Here is a 22,343-nt window from a genome sequence, read left to right on the forward strand (position 1 = left end):
AGATCTTTTCTTCCCTTTATGTTTCATCTTAGTTACCACAATAATGTATATCATCAATTCACTCTATTTATTAAAAATTACATGTGTTGTTTATATTTTGCCAATGTTTATTGTTTTAGATTATAAACAACTGTCCCTAGTTCTGCCTGTGTTTACTTAGGTAAAAAAAGTGGAATGTAAATACTCTTACCATAATGACAGTGGCTTACTGTAGTTATATATTTTACATTTTAAATATATATTTCTTTTCTTTCTTTAGATGGCAAAGAAAAAATTTACTGGATTAGAAATCTCTCTGATTGTCCTTTTTGCTATAGTTACTATAATAGCTATTGCCCTAATTGCTGTTTTAGCAACTAAGACACCTGCTGTTGAAGGTAAGAAATGTTAAAAATAATTGCATGTTATAGTTGAAGTTAAATAAAATTTACTCCATAATAGTTATGGATTTTCAAAAGTAATCTACACGAAATGAAAAATGTGAAGAAAGATTTCAAGTAAGTTACATAATTATCCCAAATCTTTCTATCCATTATATTACAGTTATTTCAATGAAGAGCTGTTCTAATTAAGCAATCTATGTACTTTGACATTAATGACCTTCCCCACATTGTGTTGTCTAAACAATTGTGAAGAGCCAAAGGATCAAGGTGTTAATGGAAGGTGAAATAATCATCTGTTTTTAGCGAGGTTCTTCTAATTAATGGGAAAACCTGGGTTTTTGCTCTGGCCTTGAAATACTTGCAAAAGTATGGGGGGCAGAGTGGAAAATCTGGGGGAATACCCTCTTTATTTTAGTGTCTCTTTCTCTCTCTCTCTCTTTCTTTCTCTCTCTCTCTTTTTTTAAGTAAGAGAGAGAATGTATAACAAAAACAGGTAGAGGGAGGTGAAACAAAGCTTGAAGCATTTATCTTTCTTTCCCTGAATATTTCTGTCCTGATCTGATCCACCTAACCTCTTTTTTCAGTCATTCTTTCTGGACCAAATCAGAATTAGAAACAGTTACAAATTACCTTCTACTCTAACAATAGTTAGTTTTCTACTGTTATTAGTCATTTGTTTTACCTGCTCCTAGTAAACTGAAAGCTCACTACTTTGTGACACAATCATTTTATTTTACACATATCTGATTGCTGGAAAGTTATTATACAGAATTGGAATTTGTTTTTCTTTGCAGTCCTTGCTTTCTCTTCAGTTCACTTCAAAGTATTGTTTTACTCCTACTTTTCCCTTGTTTGCTCTAATTCTTGTCTCCTTCTCTATATTCATTTCCCATACATATATTTCCATCTTTTTCTTCATCTATAAAACACATTTTTTCATAAATGTGGTAGAATGAACATTTTGCTTCCTTTTGAATCTACCTCAAGACCTTCTGTGAAAATATTTTGTTTTTCTGCAGAAACAGTCAATAGGGCTCTGCACAGTTTTTAAATATTATTTGGATATTTTTCTTTGGTGACTAGGACTTGAATTTGTGGGTCATTTATTAGTGTAAAATTTATTTTATTTTTATTATATGTATAAATTCATTTGTTCTTTCAATGCGATGTATTTGTTATCCCCCAAATCTGAAAAAAATAATTTAACACCTGTTTTATTTTACTAACCTCTTTCTTTTCTAGAAATTAGTAATTCTACTTCAACTCCACCTACCACTCGTACAACCACTGTGTACCCTGGTCCAAGTGATGCTAAATGTCCAAGTGAGCTAAATGATCGTATCAACGAGAGAATAAACTGCATTCCAGAACAATTTCCCACACAGGTCTGCCACAAAGACTTTAATATTTATATATATATGCACATACACACACACAAACATGTATGTATATATATATATATATATATATATATAGTAATTAAATTAAGATAATTGCTCAGTATTGGAACAATTCCATATTTTTAAATAGCTAGTAATCACTTAGACTGCACTTATCTTTTTTATAGATCCATATAAAGAGATGAGAGATAATTGAAATTGATGAGCTTGCTTATCTGTATTTCTATTCAATAAATTGACAAGTTTTTTTTTGTTAAGCATTTTTCCAAGCTTAACAAGCTATTGTTAATTTTAAAATCTTTATAAAATTCTGTCCTCGCAAATCTACTTCTTAAAAAAACATAACCTTTGACAGTATAGAACATTTGAGAGAAAATATAAATGCTCCATAAAAGTATTTATAATGATGACATTAAGGTGTGTCTGGAAAATAAAGTGATACTCATACTTTGGAAAATTATTATTATTTTTTAAAATTATTTAGTAGTTTAGGAGAGGAAGCTTAAATGAGGAAAATTTAGGGTGCCTTAATAGCTTCATGTGACTCTTCCTTGGTCTTCATAACCTATGTGGAAATAAAGGTCAGTGAGGGTTTGTGTGTGTGAATGTGTGTCTTCACATTTTATAATAGCTACATATTGTATGCAATCTATAACATACTATGATATTTATATAATATAAATATATATTAATCAGTGCATTTAAAATATTATACATTATATATGCATTATAATGTAATATGCATATTCAGCATACTATGTGTTATTATATGCATGTAATATGCATATTTAATACATATTAAATCTAAAATAAGCATATCTGAATCTTACTCCCTCCATTACAAGAAAAATTAACTATAAAATTTCTATTAGCCTTATCCTACCATTGTTACCTCATAGTTAACACATAATTTTCTGGTTAATTTGCTATTAAAAGTTGAAAAACAATGAGATTTTTCTTAGGACAACTTTAGGAATAGTAAGTCCTTATAGCCTACCTACTGATAAAACAGCTAGATAAATAGTGTTTACTGTGACAAGTTAAGATAATTGACCAGATATTCTCTTTAGGAAACAATGGCAGCTTAACATAAAATTCTATTAGGAACAATATGGGCTGCTAAAAGCTTAAAGGGAAACAACGTTTCAAAGCCAATTGGTTAAGGTTTTGATGCCTACTATTTTTAATGTCAGCCTGTCAGGTTGCTAAATAGTGTTTTCAATGTGAAACAAATTAAACTTATGAATTTAACAAATTTCAGCTAACATGTATTTGTCATTTAAGAAAAGAAGGTGAACTTAATTTAAGAGTAGCTATAATTATAACCAGAGTTTATTAGGCAGCCTGGACTTCTATAATAAAATGCCAAGCTGTGTGACTTAAACAATAAGACATTTATGTTCTCAGTGCTGTGGAGTCTAGAAGTCAAGATGTCATCAAGGTTGGTTTCTAGTGAGACTTCTCTTCCTGGCTTGTAAAGAGCTGCATTCTCGTGTCTTCATATGATTTTTCCTCTGTGCATGCCCAGATAGAGAGATGGAGTGTGTATGTGACCATGTTCAAAGTCTCTTCTTTTTATGAGGTCACTAGTCCTATCAAATTTGCACCTCAGACTATGACTTCATTTAACCTTAATTAACCTCCTTAAATTCCCTTTCTCCAAATATAGTCACATTGGGGATAGGGGGTTAGGGCTTCCTAAATATGAATTGGGGGGCACAATTCAGCCAATAATACAGTCAATCCACTATATATTAATATAATTATTATTACATATATTTCTATATGCATACTCACATGCATATAATAAAATAAAAATGTAAAACATGTGTTTTTATCTATCAAAGTTTACATCTACTGATGGATATTTAATATGTTTTACTTTTTGTTTTTTCAAATTAAGAAGAAAGAAAATTGAAATTCAGCCATATGTGGAATTTAAGAAACAAAACAAATAAGCAAACAGGAAAAAAAAAAAAGAAAGACAAACCAAGAAACAGATTCTTAGCTATAGAGAGAGAACAGACTGATGGTAACCAGAAGGGAGGTGGGTGGAGTGATGGCTTAAATAGGTGATGGGGTTTAAGGAGGGTAATTGTGAAGAACACCAGGTGCTGTATGGAAATGTCGAATCATTATACTGTACACTTGAAACTAATATTATACTCATTGTATCTTAACTAACTGGAATTTAAACAAAAATTTAAAAAATAGATTAAGAATTAAAATAATAAGGGAAAATACCTGAAATCTTGAAAAATAGGCAGAATGACTAAACATAAATAACAAGTATCAAAATCTATATGAAATAAACCAAAATTATTCATATTTTAAAAGCAACAATGAGGATATACATTTTTGAACTAATATTTTGATATATATATGTAGTGGTATGAGTGATGTCTTCCAAAAAATTCATGTCTACTTGTAGCCTTAGAATATGACTTTATTTGGAAATAGGATCTTTGCAGATGTATTTAAATATTAAATGAGGTTATTAGGGTGGGCCTCAAATACAATGGCTAGTGTCATAAGAGAAGGGGATGACATACAGAGAACTGTAGGGAAGAAAGCTGGTGTGAAGATGGAAGTAGAAATTGGAGTAAGGTATCTTCAAATCTAGAAATCCTGGATTACCAGGAACTATCAGAAGCTAGGAAGAGATAAGGAAGCTGGCTTCCCTAGAGACTTAGAGGGAGTATGATTCTGCTACACTTTGAGAGAATAAATTTCTGTTGATTCAGACAACCCTGTTTATGGCTGGTATGCAGACCTAGGAATCCAATACAGTATGTTTGGAAGAACTCCATGTAACTCCATTTTACCGTGCATTTTTTACTTAAGCAAAATGATTGTAATTTACTTACTTCTTTTTTCTTAACACCTTTATACCTTACAATATCAGTATATCTACATCTAATTCTGCCTTTTTGTTTTATACTAACATTTTCAAAATTCTTTTAGAAAGACTACTCTAGGGTGCCTCGGTGGCTCAGTTGGTTAAGTGTTTGCCTTTGGCTCAGGTCATGATCCCAGGGTCCTGGGATTAAGTCTCACATAAGGGTCCCTACTTCTCCCTCTGCCTGCCACTCCCCCTGTTTGTGCTCTCTCTCTGTCTGTTAAATACATAAATAAAATCTTTAAAAAATAAAAAAAAAAGATAAATAAAAAGACTAACAATTTTTACCTCTCTCTTTGTAATTCTGGGAGTATTTCTATAACTAGAGGGTTAATTGCCTGATAGAAGTCACACATACTTTATATTCTGATAGATAATGACCCTCCAAAATGTCAGATCCAATTGCACTTTTATTTGCAATGTACATGTAAGTATGTGTATACATGTGTGTGCCTGTGCATGTATATCTAAAGCCACTTTAATTTGATGTTAAAGTAGGAGAGAAGTTAATATGTCAGCTACTAAAAACGTAGGCTTTAAACTTCTTTTCAAGTCAAATAACCCCCTCAAAAAAATCTCACAGATGTTCGAATTATGAAAGTGTGTCATACTACTAAATTCAAATATTAAGTAGATTTTTAACTATACCGATGCTAAAAGACAGCATTATTATGTGACTCCACTTTTTATATAAACATATATAATTTTTTCCACTTCACACAATCTTTCCATACAGATCATAAAACTACTCAAGAGTTCAGTGTTTTGTGTTATTCATTAGATGTACTGTCTACAACTAGTTGTGACACTGGGCACATGAATTAGTTTAACTAGTTTACTTAAATACTGAACTAATAAGTGGCTGGAAATAACTGTCTTAAGCATTTTATGTAGGCTTGAATTCAGGGCACGTCTTCATCTCTATAGCCTCACTTTCAGCTTGATACATAATTGATACACAAAAACTATTCCAGTTCTTCTGGGTTGACTACATGACACCAGATTATAATTACTCATAGGGCAGGAACTTTTATTTATTTATTTTTTTAAAGATTTTTTTTTAAAGATTTTATTTATTTATCTACTTGGTGGAGGGAGAGAGGAGAGGAGAGGAGGGGAGAGGGAGGAGCAGAATCTGCATGCTGAGAGCGGAGCCTGATCCACCACCCAGAGGTGATCATCACCTGACTGAAATCAAGAGTCCTGTGTCTAATCAGCTGAACCATCCCAGCACCCAGGGCAGAAACTTAAAAAAAGAAATTTTATATATATATATATATATATATATATATAGCTTCGTAGTATATCTTGAACTCTGGGATTGTGATACCTTCAGTTTTGTTTTTGTTTCTCAAGATTACTTTGGCTTCTCTGGGTCCTTTGTGGTTCCATACAAATTGTATTTGTTCTGGGTCTGTGAAAAATATTAGTACTTTGACATGGTTGATATTGAACCTGTAGATTGCTTTGAGTAATATACTCCCCAAAATTAAAAAACTTGGGACACCTGGGTAGCTCAGCCTGTTAAGCTTGGAACCACGTCATGATCCCAGGGTCCTGGGATGGAGTCCCACTCCGATCCCTGCTCATCGGGAGCCTGCCTCTCCCTCTCCCTCTGCCTGCTGCTCCCCCTGCTTGTGCTCTCTCTTTCTCTGTCAAAAACACAATAAATAAATAAATAAATAAAATCTTTAAAAAAAATGCAAACAAAGAAAAACCATAGGTTTATAGTAGTGTGTATTAGCATGTTAATTTGATAAATCACAACTCAGAGCATCAATCTACGGTAGAGTGTAATTAATTCAATTGATATTTCTGCCAAGTGAAAGGGACAGGAAAATAGGTGGTATTTCAATATATTATATTCTTAAAGAGAGAAACTTGCTTTTCAAACATTTAATCAAACACTTACTGGAATGAATGAATGTTTAAAAAATAACGACTGACACATGATCATAGTACTAATTCTATGATTCCTTCTATAAATGTTTCACCAGGCAGTTTGTGCCATGCGAGGTTGCTGCTGGAAGCCATGGAATGACTCTATTATTCCTTGGTGCTTCTTCGCAGATAACCATGGCTATAATGCTGACAAAATGACAACAACAAGTACTGGTGAGAAATGTTCTATCATGGTGACCCAATATAATATATTTTAAGTGGAAAACAAAAAGTACATTTTAAAATTTTCTTTGGAAAAATATCTTAATAGAATCAAATGGGAAGTTTATACACAAGAATGTTTAAATTGCTTATATCAAGGATTCATTTTTTGCATAATTATATCTTCCATATAATAAAAGAAGGCATTATTTGTGATAAGGATAATATGATTATAAAATTAACTAATAATTATTAATCCTTATAAATAAAATCATCACTCATGCCAACGTTTTTCTTCTTTAAGGACTTGAAGCCACATTAAACAGGATATCTTCACCTACACTATTTGGAGATGATGTTTCTAGTGCTCTCTTCACAGCTCAAAATCAGACACGTAATCGTTTCCGGTTTAAGGTTTGTTTTTTTATTTATAAAGAGGACTTAATCATGAAAGGCAGCAATGAGCACTCCCTTCATCTTACTCAGGCATTTTCCCTCTTAAGAAATATTTATTCCAAAGCAAAGGACTAATTGGACTAGCTATTGCATTTCCCTGAGATTGTTTACCGAAATGTAAAATAGGAAGAGTTCATCCACCAGTTATTTTTGAAGAATTTCATAATATAGTCAATGTAAAATATTAGATATAGTGTATTTAGAAGAATAAACAATAAACTTAATTAATTTTTATTATTTCAACAACAGACTATGATGAAGAATTAGTTCAAAATTTGAGAAACACATTAACTGTGCTTATAAGTGGGACTTTTACTTACTAGTTCTTTTTACTTGTATCACTTTTATTCATAATTTTAAAGAAACCAATTCCTGCTGCTTTTAAGCAAGTAGTTTATTTGTATGATCTTTTAGATTAGGAAGTGAAAACAACACCATAGGGGTGCCTGGGTGGCTCAGTGGGTTGGGGCTCTGCCTTCAGCTCAGGTCATGATTTCAGGGTCCTGGGATAGAGCCCCGTGTCAGGCTCTCTGCTCAGCAGGGAGCCTGCTTCCTCCTCTCTCTCTGCCTACTTGTGATCTGTCTGTCAAATAAATAAAATCTTTAAAAAAAAAAAAAAGAAAACGACACCATATCCTTTGTATAATACTACTTTAAAGCAATTTCACCGGGGTTAATAGGTTTTTTTTTTTAACAAAATATAAAATCTTCTTGGAATTTCTAAGGGGATGAACACTGAAAAGCAATAAGAGTAATCAAATTGACAAAATTATAGTATTAAAGAATAAATATTTAGTAATAGTATCATTAATTTCCCTATATTTCTTAATCTATCAATAAAAATCTTTATATATTATATATATTACTTTTATAAACAATTCTATACTCTTTGACAATTGATACAATTCTTCATATAACCATTCAACCATGTTAAAATTATGACTAAATTAATAGCTCCTCTATTAAATTATTAAATTTAGTATATTTTATTCAGAACTTGCATTTGATCCTTATTTCAGAAATGGAAAGTGAAATAATGATTTTGAATCAAATAATGCTAATTTCTTTAAATCTTTACAGATTACTGATCCAAGTAATAGAAGATATGAAGTTCCTCATCAGTTTGTAGGAGAATTTACTGGAACTGCGGCCTCTGATACATTATATGAGGTGCAAGTTACAGAAAATCCATTTAGCATCAAAGTTATTAGAAAAAGCAATAGGAGAATTTTGTAAGCATCTTATTTAACATTTCTATAAGGTTAAATAACTGGTCAGTTTTATTCTATTATCATAGAATTAGGAAAGTCTTATTTTTAAGGCATTTTCAGGAAAAATAATTTTCCTCCCCAAAGAGAGTGAGTATATATACTTTCAGAAATTATAATAAAAAAAGGGTTTTATTTCTTGTGGATGAAAAGTATGAGAAGGTGAATGAAAATGTACAAATTATGGCCAACCAAAGGTCAAGGTAAAGAGCATCACTGATAGAATTTTCCCCTTGCCTATGTTTTTACATAGCTAGAACTCCTATTGTGTCCTTTCCCCATTGCTTATTATATTCTGTTGCCAGTTTGTAGCATCAAATCGTTACTATTCAGAAAGGGGCTAATTCCCATAGTAATATTAAAGGACTTTGTATACGTGTTTGTGTGTGCATATATATATGCACACACATATGTATGAAACGTGTGTATATATATATATATATATATTAAATTAAATATTGTATGAATGCCTACATTATGAATGTGTTTGGGGGATATTTGTGGCAAAGGATTTAGTAATTCTTAAGACAAATGTTCTATGTCTCTAAGATGGTTAATTAAGCAGTTTTGTCAATATCAAATTTTAACAATTACTTATCTTAAATATAGTTTAAGAATTTGCAATTAACATTATGTTAAATGATGAAAGTATTAAATACACTTAACATTTCTTTTTTTTTTTTACACTTGACATTTCTTTTTAGTATATGTTTGATATTCATCAAATATACAGTCTTTTTCATTTTGGAAAAATAATTTTGAATTTAATCTTAATATATATGTTAGAGGTGTGAAAGCCAGTATGGTACTGTATTTTGAAATTGTGTCTCTGGAGCAAGGCAGAATTGGGTTTGAAATCTCGCTCCACACTTACCAGTCTGTCACCTTAGAAAACATGAATGAATTTTTCCTAATTGTGTTATTTGTAAAATGGAATTGATAATGGTAGTTATGCTTTAAGTTTGTGATGGAGATTCAAAGAAGGAATGTGTACAAAGAGTCATTTTGGTGATGATGCAACAAATTGTGTCAATGCAATTAACAAATTCTGTTTATGATGTAATTCATATATTCCCAAGAAATGATTACAGCTCAAGATCGACATATTCAAAATGAAATATTCTGGATGATTACATAGATCCTTCTTTCATAGGACATTTGTGTTACTAGATTATTTATTTATTTATTTTATTGTACAGGTTTGACACCAGCATTGGTCCCTTGGTATACTCTGATCAATATTTACAGATCTCAACCAAACTTCCCAGTGAATACATCTATGGTATTGGGGAACATATTCATAAGAAATTTCGTCATGATTTAAACTGGAAAACATGGCCAATTTTTACCCGTGATCAACTTCCTGGTGATGTAAGGAACAGTCTTTTTTTTTTAATAAATAATATTTTTAATAAATAAACTATATTGGATCAGATGATCATTTTCATCTACTTGAAACCATAATTTATTTGATGTCAATGATACTTAATCCAGCAGCTTGTTTACTTAAGGGCTGAGGATTTACAGTAAAGTCCTAAATTAACTCAAAAAGTAACCAACAGATTTTATGAATGCTTTAATAGGTATATCTAATTTATGAATATTTTCTTTTGATTCTGATTTTTATATTTCATCATTCCCTTTTCAGTCATTCTTATGCTTAAGCTTATCCATGACAGGGCACCTGGGTGATTCAGTTGGTTGAGCGGTTGAGCATCTGACTCCTGATCTCAGGTCAGGTTTTGTTCTCACAGTTGTGAGTTTAAGCGCCATGTTGGACTCTATGCTGGACATGGAGCTTACTTAAAAAACAAAAACAAAAACAAAAAAATAAAAAACTATCCACAGCTAGTCATTGCACTAGAATCATTCTAAATACTAACTGTTCTATATCACTTTGTATGCTATGGTGTCTTCCTATCCATTGGACATCATATTGTACATCTATGCCTGTTTCTTCCTCTTCCATAACATATGAACTTCTTCCATAGGCTTAAATACCTGCACAGGGGAACAGTTCCCTTTGTAAGTACCGAAACATAAGGTTCTTTATTATTTGTACAATAAGTCACTAAGAGCTAATTGGAAATTTAATTTCCCAAGAACTTCTCCCAAACTCTCATATGCAGAATTAGCTTTTACTTTCTAACCCTTTATTTATATCTTAGTATGACAATCACCTCAGGTTAGTATTTGTGTATATATTCATTTTTACTTCTAAAATATGAGATTCTTCATATTTTATGACAATGACCCTGTCATTAAGACATTTATATTTATTGATTTATGATTGCTTTGAGTCAGTTCTTAGTGATTTTTAAAAAATGTCAGTGCTAATCATTTCATTCCCCAAAATGAATAAATGGATTGTTGCTTTAAAGAGCTTCATTTAATAGAGAACTACTAATAATAAATTACTAATAATGATTCTACCAATCTTTTTCACTATCTGTAATGCATACTTAATATAACACTAGGCTGAGAACTTCATAACTATTTTCCATATATTATTTCCTTTGAACTTCCATATCCAGCCAGGAACTGTTTTCTTTTACCTTTAAAGTGTATTTTCAATTGGTCTCAACTATTTCATGTACTTATTAGCTCTTCACAAACATATTGCAGAAGTTCTATGAGGATGGACATCTCCTTGGAATTCCCTGAAGTGTCTTGGGCATATATGGGGTATAATGAATAAATATGCCATTTTCTTATTATTAATATCTTATTAAAACACACTCAATCATAAAACATAAAGTTAAGTAATCTATTAATAGTCTGATGAATATATTATGTCGTATATTTTATGTATTAACATATTAATCAAAATAAGTTAATTTTTTGCTATAGGGTTTCATATGTTAAGTATAGTGGAGAAAATTAGTATAGAGATATGAGAAGTAAATTACAGAAACAAATTGTAATAAAGTCCATTTTAAATATATAGTTTTTAAATTTTAAATATACCTTAAAAGTTAATTTTTAAATTTTTGCCTTACAGAATAATAATAATTTATATGGCCATCAAACATTCTTCATGTGCATTGAAGATAATTCTGGAAAGTCATTTGGTGTTTTCTTAATGAACAGCAATGCAATGGGTAAGAGTAATTTATCTGATAATATATTTAAATAAAGTTTAACTTGAAATGTTAGAACTGCTCTCTTATTTCAATCACAGATATTGTATGTCAGTAAACTTTATTGTTCATGATTTGCTATGTGAAATTATTACAAGCAGTTTTCATAGTATGACAATAGAATTTTGCATATCAGTACTTCTATTTTGGGGAGAGTATACTGTGTTGTGACATTCAGGTACTTTCTTTTCCCTTCAGAGCAAAACTGAAACACAACCATGAAAAGGCTTATTCCTATTTCATAGCTTCACTTGTTAAGATAAGTTAATATACCACTACTATACAAAAGAGAAATGTCCATATAGGAGAGAAAGAAGGAAGATTAATTTTTTATTTTATCATAATTCAAGTAATGTAGAATATATATATATATTTTTAAAGATTTTATTTATTTGACAGACAGAGATCACAAGTAGGCAGAGAGGCAGGCAGAGAGAGAGGAAGAAGCAGGCTCCCTGCTGAGCAGAGAGCCCGATGCGGGGCTTGATCCCAGGACCCTGGGATCATGACCTGAGCCGAAGGCAGAGGCTTTAACCCACTGAGCCACCCAGGCACCCCATGTAGAATATATTTTTTAAAGATTTATTTATTCATTTGACAGACAGAGATCACAAATAGGCAGAGAGGCAGGCAGAGAGAGAAGAGGAAGCAGTCTCCTTGCTGAGCAGAGAGCCCAATGTGGGGCTGGATCCCAGGATGCTGGGATCTTGACCTGAGCCAAAGGCAGAGACTTAACCCTCTGAGCCACCCAGGTGCCCAATGTAGAATATTTTTTAAACATTGTGCATGCAATACTAATGTTTAACAGATAAATCAGTGATAATAAAAAGTTACAAAATTAAACCATGTCCCAGAAAGAACACTATATTATATGGTTATCAAGGCAATTATTGTCTACATTGGGAAAAAAAATAAACACTTTTATAGTGTTTTCTTAGATATTAACATGTGATAATATGATCTTTTAGAGAATCTTCAATTACAACTAATTGAACTGCAATTTTAGAAAAAAGTATTTTTGTTGTAAAAGGACTGATCTCTTGCTATGCAGGGGATTCAGGGAAAGATTATGACAACATATGTAAGAAGAAATATCTGGGATATCCTATCATAAACCTAATATTTGGTGGCATTCTTTTTCTCCTATATTCTTCCTATTTTCAGTATCTTATTTTATCTTAATTATTTAGAAATCTTGTAAAAATATATGGTTAATATGAAGCAAGCAATTATTTTATTACTGTGCATATTTTTATTACTTATATGTGCTCTTTTAATTTTATTTGTAGAAATTTTCATCCAGCCTACTCCAATAATAACTTACAGAGTTATTGGTGGAATTCTGGACTTTTACATCTTTCTAGGAGATACACCAGAACAAGTAGTTCAACAGTATCAAGAGGTATACATCTATTTTATAAAATTATTTTCTACTATACATTTCTTTCATCTCACGTCTAATTTTATGTAAGATATCTGGGCCCTCTTAGCTAAATGTATTTTTAAATCTTACCATTTTTCAGGCATAGGTAGGTGGATTTTGTTTTTTCCAATACCATGAAGTTTATGCATATATTAAATGTCTATATTCCTGATATCAAATTGTTTCTTGCTTCTAGGCAGCTGAGTTCAGGAGTTGGATTTCTTTGACATGTTGCATAGTAAATATTTACTTATTCATGACCTACTTTTATGGGATAAAGCAAAGGAAAGTATCTTATTTTCAAGGCCGAGGATAGGCAATGGATGTATAGGTCACACACCCCTTTGATAAAAATCCTAAAGGCAAGTGAGTTATAAGTAAGGCTAGCGAAATTTGCTGTTAATGCACAGTAGGTAAACTCCAGGAAAATTGGATCTGATGCTTAGGCATAGAAGGACAGATTCTGATATATAGTCTGAAGTCTTACATCTTCTAAGCAAATTTTGCTTTCTTATTAAGTAATGTGTTCATGAACCGAAGTCCAAGATGGGTCTTAGAGAGGTAAGCAATCCAGTGCTTACCAAAGAATTGTATTCTTTTATACAGTTGTTCTCTTGTGAGTATTGGTTTATATAATCCCTGGTGTTAGTATGGAAAAATAAGCATAAGATTTAAGGATCATTCCATTTTTTAAAATCTTGTTTTATTGATATAGCTTTGAAATAAAATTCCCATTTTCTAAAATGATGTTACAGGAGAGGTAATTACTATAAAAAAACTTTCATTAGGGTCCAAAATGTGAAATGAGAGTAGGTAGGGTTTTACACAAGTAAATAATTTACAGTGTCTAATAATTCCCAAATTGTTATTAATAAATATGAGTTTCAGAAAACCCACAAAACTTACAGTCTGTAATACTAAATCATAATTACAATGTTAGGCTGAGCTTTATGTAGACTTTGGGTATGGTTACTACAACATCTAAACAGTGGATAGCACATTTTTGAAAGAATTTGACATCGGCTTTGTGAGTTATTAGCTGGGATTGTTCTCTACTACATGCTAAGTGAAGTCTGTGGTCAGCAGTAGTTGAGTTTGAGTTATGAACAATGTATAATGTATAAGTGCAGCATACATATAGTATAGTGGCATGCTTGCTTCCATCATTTTATGAGTAGCCTTGCAAAGGCTTGAATTTGAGCAATAACCCACAATCATGGTGTAGAATACAGCGCTATTAATTACTGTGGCATTTAAGTGAGGTTTAAGTTATGTAGAGAGTAAGAAGCTGTAATTCTTGTTTGAAGAAAAACAAATTTTTTTCTGTATAAGCTAACCCACAAGCTGTCTTAATATTTTAAAATTTAAAATTTACTTCATTTGACTGACCAAATAGTTTTGAAAACAATGCTTATATATAAAGTGTAAGATAAATAATATATGAATTAATATATGTAATAATATTTTGTATACTTTTATTAAAAACAAATTATGTCATATACATGTATAATACACAAAGACATTTTAATTACAAGTCCAAATCTTTAGTGAAATTCCGTGAAACATGAAGTGTTTATGAAATGAGTTTAAAAATGCTAATTTTTTTAGTTTTGATACTAATTTATTTTTAAAATAAATTTAATGTTTAATGAGTCAATTATAACCCAATATAAGTAATTTTTAAAAAAATGTTACATTGTGGTTTTTTAAACATATGTGATAAAGAAATCATGAAATATGCATATATGCACCTAATTAAAAAATCATGCCAATAAAGCTTATATTACAAGCTTTATATAACCTAATACTCAGTGAAAATAATTACTATTAGTTACACCCATATTTCCATATGCAAAATAGTATCCTTTTTAGTATGATACACTGGTATGCTGTTGCTGGTGTGCACTGAGCACCAGATTCTTTGGGTCACAGAAAGTGAGAGAAGAGACTCTATTTGGCCCATGTGGGAAAAGCCCTGCATGTGAATGACATAAGTATACTTGATAAAATAAGTGGCTTGGAGACTTATGGAACATATTTTATTAATATTTAAAAATATTAATATTTTGAAAAGGAGAAAAATAAGCACGAAAATATAAGGGTACAGAAATTGTCTAGTTTTAAACATTTTTTCTTAAATGAGGACCGTTCATTCACTCATTCATTCATTCTGTTGCTACAGGAAGTGAGAGTGTGCTGGGACAATAGTTTTTTTCTCTTTGATGCTATTTTTATATTCTCTTTTTTAACTGTCCATGCTGGGAAAAATATACCTTTGCAAATGCTGCTTTCTTAAGAGCTAACTTTCTAAAACAAAATAAACAAAGGTGAGTGACAAAACATAAAGTTCTAACAGAATATGCAGGACACAGAATTCAGGTAACACTAAATCTTTGTTCAAAATATGTAATTTAACTTAAGTAAATACTAGCGATAACAGAGTAAGAAACAAAGCATATTAATAATAATTTTAATGTTCTTTATTAAAATTAATCAAATATCCATTTACTTCAAGCTCATTGGACGACCAGCAATGCCAGCATATTGGAGTCTTGGATTCCAACTGAGTCGCTGGAATTATAAGTCACTTGATGTACTGAAAGAAGTAGTAAAAAGAAACCGGGATGCTGGTATACCATTTGTAAGTGGGATGAAGGGTTTGTGGGAATATACACCAAGTTAAATATTATCACACAACAATAAATGTATGGATTATTAAACTGCATTTTAATGATAAAGCATTTTTCAAATCCATACCTAAGACCAGGTCTTACTGAAATTCTAAGAACTGATTATGAGTTATACTAGAACAGAATACATAGTTAAGTGAACATCACATTCAGTTTTTTAATATAGACTGTTTTTTACAGACGATATACTTTTAAAGGTAAAAAAAATATTTAGGGGCATCTTAGTGGCTCAGTTGGTTAAGTGTCAGACTCTTGTTTTTAGATCAAGTCCTGATCTCACAGCTGTGGGATTGAGCCCCATGTCAGCCTCTGTGCTCAGTACAGGGTCGGCTTCAGAGTCTCTCTCTTCCTCAAATAAACAAAAATCTTTTTAAAAAATTTAAAGTATTTTCCGTAATATGTATATTTTCTTTCTTTTTTTAAAGATTTTATTTATTTGAGAGAGAGTGAGAGAGAGAGAGAATGAGAGGGAGGAGGGTCAGAGGGAGAGGCAGACTCTCTGCTTAGTAGGGAGGGAGTCTGACAACTTGGGGTTCCATCCTGAGACTCCAGGACCATGACCTGAGTAGAAGGCAGAATGCTTAATTGAGTGAGCCACCTAGGTGTCCCTTTGTTTTGTTTTCTATACAATGATTCCCATATGTAAAACATATGAAACAAGTGTGAATAATTATTTAATGCTTTTGTTCTTTAGAACTAGAAAAATTACTTTAAAAAAATATTTTATTTAATAGAGATTACAAGTAGTCAGAGAGGCAGGCAGAGAGAGAGGAGGAAGCAGGCTCCCTGCTGAGCAGAGATCCCAATGTGGGGCTTGATCCCAGGACCCTGAGATCATGACCTGTGAGGAAGGCAGAGGCTTTAACCCGCTGAGCCACCCAGGCACCCCTAAGAAAAATTACTTTTATAAATAATTACAACAGCATTTTTTATGAAATAGAGGAGATCTAAGTAAATTTACTTTTTAATCAATAAATTTATAAAACAAATTCATTGGACTTAAAGATTGAAGTTATTAGAGTTCTTTCAATATTACTTATTAAAATATACTCTACTTAATTTCAGGATACACAGGTCACTGATATTGACTATATGGAAGCCAAGAAAGACTTTACTTACGATAAAGTTGCATTTCAGGGGCTCCCTGAATTTGTTCAAGATTTACATAACAATGGACAGAAATATGTCATCATCTTGGTAATAACATTATATATTTAATATGTTTTTAGTATTCACACTTCTGTAACTTCATAGATTTTCTATAGCTTCTTCTTTCTATTATTAGGACCCTGCAATTTCAATAGATAAGCTTACCAATGGAGCAGCATATGAGACCTATGATAGGGGAAATGCAAAAAATGTGTGGGTAAATGAATCAGATGGGACTACAGCAGTTATTGGAGAGGTAAATTATGATATTCATTAAAGTTGTATTGTTAAGATTTTCTGTTGTGCAAAGTTTTTATAAGAGAGTGTGTGTGTGCACGCGTGCGTAGTTGGTTTCAAATCTGGACTTGGTATTTTAATTGTGTAACGAAATTTTAGACAGAGGAAATATTTCAATGATCTCTAAAACAGTTCTTGTAAGAAGGCAGGTAATTTTCTGTGCTATATATAATTAAAACAAAACTAACAAAATATAATTTAGATTACAAAAATTCTAATATTTTGAGGTAAATTAGTTGCTTATATAAATTGAGTACTTTTATGTTGGGTATTAAAGTTTATGATTTATATTTAATCCTCACAATAAAATAATTAGGTAGCTATGATTAGAATTATTACTTTATAGGTGAAAAAAGTGAATTTGAAAAAGGCCTAGTAACTTTCCTGATGTCATGAAGCTAATAAAAACAGTTAGGAAACAGATTATATCTCAAATCCATAATTTTAACCAGAATAAACATTCTTTTATCTATATATATATATTCTTTTGTTTGTTTTATAAAATATATCAAAAACTGTAAGGTCTAGATATATTGACTCAGTAATTCCACTTCTGTAATTTAATCAAAGGAAATAAAATAAGAGATAATGTCAATTTATTAAAAAAATGTTTATTATAGCATTATTTACAATAATGAAGAATATCCTAATCACATTCTATTACATTCATTAAAGTAAAAATTTCTGATGAAAGTCTTATTCAAATAATTATGAGCTCCATCAGGAGATAAAAGCTGAATTTCTTCCTCATAATGCCTACTAATATCTCACAGAATATACTTTATTAAGACCTGCTCCATTTGATATGGGTTATCAGTTAGTCAATATGCATAATTTGTGTATAAAACAGTATGATTTATTTCAGTTCATCTGAAATTGAATTTCTCTTGCCTATCATTATTTTAAGTAATAAGTAGATAATTTGAAGAAGCACAAATCATAAAGAGACAACATAGTATGTATAGTGTTTAATAGCATGGACTCAGATATGTTATTGCTATGTTTGAATTCCTTCTGTGTCATATATTAGTGGTGTGATCCTAAATGTATTTAATTTTTCTGTTTATCACTCCTTTCATCTGTAAGGTGGGTTTAATTATAGTAAATAACTCATCTGTAAAGTGGTGATTAAAACATAATGCCTCTCTCCTACAGTTTTAGTAAAGATTAAATGAGCTAATAATCATAAAAATGCTTGGAACAAATTCCATATTCTCATTTATTAAAAAAATAAATATACAAAGACTTTTTTACTTGAATTTCTTGGAAGCAAATGTCTTTGGAAATTAAGTAGTATGCTTTTTTTTATCAAACAATGAATATATTACATAATTTTTATTTGTTTTTAACCTAAACTATTAGGATGCTGCGAAAAAAACTTAGTTGCAGTCAAAAGAGCAGCCTCTTTCCATGCTGTTGTATTTTTGGCTTTTTGAATGCTTTATGATCTCTCTCTCTACTTTATTGTCACTTAAATGCATTTTAAAGTAGGCCTAAGATTATCATAAATATAAATGGTACATGGATCACAGGTACCTAAAGAAATTCAGTATTGTAACTTTAATATTTTTTACTATTTTGCACTCATTAACTTTGTATTATTACTTACTTATTTTTCCTTTTTTATATGTGTATATGTGAATGATCTATTCTTTTAGGTATGGCCAGGATTAACAGTATTCCCTGATTTTACTAATCCGAACTGCATTGATTGGTGGGCAGATGAGTGCAACATTTTCTATCAAGAAGTGAAATATGATGGACTTTGGATTGTAAGTAGCTATTTTAAGAAATTTTGGAAAGTTAACAGAAATATTTTTCTATAAAATAATTGTTAATTTGACAGGGTATAGTTTGTTATGTATTGAACGTGAAATAAAAACAAAATATTTTTCTAGAATGTATAAATTCATATCTGTTATGTTTCTGAGTTAGAAAAGAATTAAAACTAAAAACTGTAAATTGAGAGTTTTCTTCTTCAGTAACACACTGAAGAATCAATTTCATTTTTGTCACTAAGGTGCTATATTTTTATGACTCATAATTTATGTTTGAAACAATTAAGGTTTGGAGATAAGTAGTGTAATTCTAAAAATATTTATTTTGTCTTTCTCTGCTTGACTTATTTCACTAAGCATGATACGCTCTATCATATGATCTCCCTGATATGAGGAAGTGGTGATGCAACATGGGGGCTTAAGTGGGTAGGAGAAGAATAAATGAAACAAGATGGGATTGGGAGGGAGACAAACCATAAGTGACTCTTAATCTCACAAAACAAACTGAGGGTTGCTGGGGGGAGGGGGTTTGGGAGAAGGGGGTGGGATTATGGACATTGGGGAGGGTATGTGCTTTGGTGAGTGCTGTGAAGTGTGTAAACCTGGTGATTCACAGACCTGTACCCCTGGGGATAAAAACATATGTTTATAAAAAATAAAAAATTAAAAAAAAAAGATACTGAAAAAAATATATTTATTTTGGTCTACAGTATTCAAGCGATTACAGCAATATGGACTATAATAATAAGTAAGCACTCAGACTTTAGACACCTTTTTTTTTTTTTTTTTGGAATTCATGGGATAGAATGAAGCAAAATTGTAATAGGATAAGTGTATTATCACAAGATAAACAACAACAGCAACAACCAAAATCCTAGGTTTCTGGTAAACTTATTAAAGGAAAATGCTAATGTTTAAAAGTTTCTTTGAATGAAGTTTTTTCTCTATAACTATTGATTGTTTGCTTCTGGGTTTATTTTATATAATTATACTGAATGATAGTCAATGATTTAGTGCCGTGATCCCAGGATTCTGTGTTTCAGAAAAAAAAAAAAAAAGAAGTCTAATAAACCTAAACACAGATATCATCAGGGTTTTTGTTCAAAGGTATTATAACTGCACAGAATTTTGGAAGGAGGTAATGGATGTCCTAGGGATAGCTATACTTTTCTTTGGTTATTTGGTTATAAAATATCTCTACTTTCATGAATAGCTCATTTTTATTCAATGATTATTTTTTAAATCAGTTACTCAGTTTACAAGTGGTTACTTTGCACCATCAATACATCAGGTATATTGTGGAGAATACAAAGAGGAAAATGATGTTTTCAGCTAACAACAGGGAACTGAGTTAGAGGTTAGCATAATCCTCAGAATTATTTATGATGAATAGAATGAAGATGGAGAGGCTTTAGCTATTTGACACAAAATTAGTGAGATCACAATAATACCTAGCTGCTGATAGAAATAACAAAACTGTGAATTCCATTCCTGAGGTTTTTTTTTTTCTTTTTTTAGTTTTATTTTTAATTCCAGTCCTAATTTCAACGTATTATATAAATTAAGTTTCTGTTTGTTTTTTTTTGTTTGTTTGTTTGTTTTATTTTGTTATTGTTTTTGTTTTTGCTTAGGAAACAGTTTGAGTCCATTAGAGAAGAGCTACAGCATAAATGACACTTTAGGAATAGTAAAAGAGAATCTGACTGTGCTGTACATAGAGAATACTTCATTTCCTATATCCACTGAAGACACACACTCGATTCATCATCAAAGAGAGGGCGGGGATGGGACGAGGAAGAGCATCTGAGAATGGCAGAATTGTTCTCATACTAATACATAAACATTTGACTAAGCTTAAAAAACAAAACACATGGTAACCAGTATGATTTCAAAGCTCACTAATCACTGAATTAATTTATATGATGTATAAGCAGTGGTTATACCACTTCCAGCTCTTACTTGAATAACTGACAAATTCTACTGCTAAATTGTGTCCTTAATTCTTTCACTTTCTTCAGATTATTTGTTCTGATAGAATGAACATACAGTAAAAAAGAATTATTATTTAACTGCTGAAATTTTATTTTTAGGTCAAATTTTAAAATAGTGTTAAAGTTTTCTTGATTTCTCATTTAAACTCCAAGCTAAAGTTTTGAATTTAAAGTTTAAATATTAAAATCACTTCAGAAAATGGTATCAGCTCAACAATCATTGAAAAACAGCTTTTTGCATATAAGCGTATACTTGAATTATCTTTTTGCATACAAACATATACTTGAATTATCTTTTTTTGCATCATTCTTGAGAAAATCTTCTAATACTTGAGAAAGAAGAGCCTAATGCATTTGTTATAATTAAGACGGAAGTTGTGATTTCAAAATAAAAGCATTAATCAATATTTTTAAAATTCAAAGATTTCTTTTTCTGAATAAATATACACATTGTAGTGGTCATGTTATGATTTCATTCTTAAAAATCTAATAAATGGAATTCTTCCATAAATAAACTCAGTAATTTTATATATAGTACTAGGAAACTTGAAATTCGATAAGAAGATGTATTCCAAAAATTCATATATCCAAATAACTGGGGCTTATTTGATTATATTTTCTCTACATTTTATAGGAATATTATAATAATTGAGTATTTTAAAACTTATTTGAAAATTTTGGCTATTTTTATTTAGATTGAGTTCACATGTGGAGCTACAAAATGCCAACAGATTTTTAAAAAATATTTCATTTATTTATTTGAGAGAGATCACAAGTAAGCAGAGAGGCAGGTAGAGAGAGATGGGGAAGCAGGCTCCTGCTAAGCAGAGAGTCCAATGCGGGGCTCAATCCCAGGATGCTGGGATCATGACCTGAGCCAAAGGCAGAGGCTTTAATCCACTGAGCCATCCAGGCGCCCCAAGATTTTTTAAAAGTTTTTATTAGCCACCAAACATTTATATGCAATTTTCAATTGACTTTAAAGAAAACCTTCATAAATATCCCTAAAAATGCTGTTGACAATTCCTAGGAATGGTCATTACTTGATTTGGGATAATTTGAATGACACTTGAATATCTGTAGGTGTACTTTTTACTGCCAATTCATTGAGGTCTTTTCTTCATACCTTCCACTGCTTTGAATGTGCAGGTTGTAATGTTAAAAATACTAATTGAGTTTATTTTTACATGATATTGAATACATGTAGCATCACTCAAATAATGTGCGTAAATTAGAGAAAAATGTTTCCAGAATTTTCAAAAGTATATATATATACAAAATACATTAAAGAGATACAAATAAATTCTATTACATTATGTGTAGTATGTTTAATATATTCATAATACAATCTTGCCAAGTTGACAGG

General features: G+C 30.9%; 1 protein-coding gene across 1 annotated transcript in view; it reads left to right on the plus strand.

Moving 5' to 3' along the window:
• Positions 1–259: 259 nt before the first annotated feature.
• SI (sucrase-isomaltase) overlaps positions 260–22,343 on the plus strand; it is a 95,416-nt gene continuing 73,332 nt past the window's right edge. Inside the window, exons 1-12 of the mRNA XM_032361662.1 lie at positions 260–377; positions 1,626–1,768; positions 6,680–6,797; positions 7,090–7,199; positions 8,322–8,473; positions 9,709–9,880; positions 11,511–11,610; positions 12,939–13,051; positions 15,588–15,713; positions 16,828–16,959; positions 17,048–17,167; positions 18,867–18,980. Coding sequence (XP_032217553.1) covers positions 260–377; positions 1,626–1,768; positions 6,680–6,797; positions 7,090–7,199; positions 8,322–8,473; positions 9,709–9,880; positions 11,511–11,610; positions 12,939–13,051; positions 15,588–15,713; positions 16,828–16,959; positions 17,048–17,167; positions 18,867–18,980 — 1,518 coding nt within the window. The remainder of the gene's footprint in view (positions 378–1,625; positions 1,769–6,679; positions 6,798–7,089; positions 7,200–8,321; positions 8,474–9,708; positions 9,881–11,510; positions 11,611–12,938; positions 13,052–15,587; positions 15,714–16,827; positions 16,960–17,047; positions 17,168–18,866; positions 18,981–22,343) is intronic.

This window comes from Mustela erminea, chromosome 1 (genome assembly GCF_009829155.1).
Source record: "Mustela erminea isolate mMusErm1 chromosome 1, mMusErm1.Pri, whole genome shotgun sequence".
NCBI classification, from domain to species: Eukaryota; Metazoa; Chordata; class Mammalia; order Carnivora; family Mustelidae; genus Mustela; species Mustela erminea.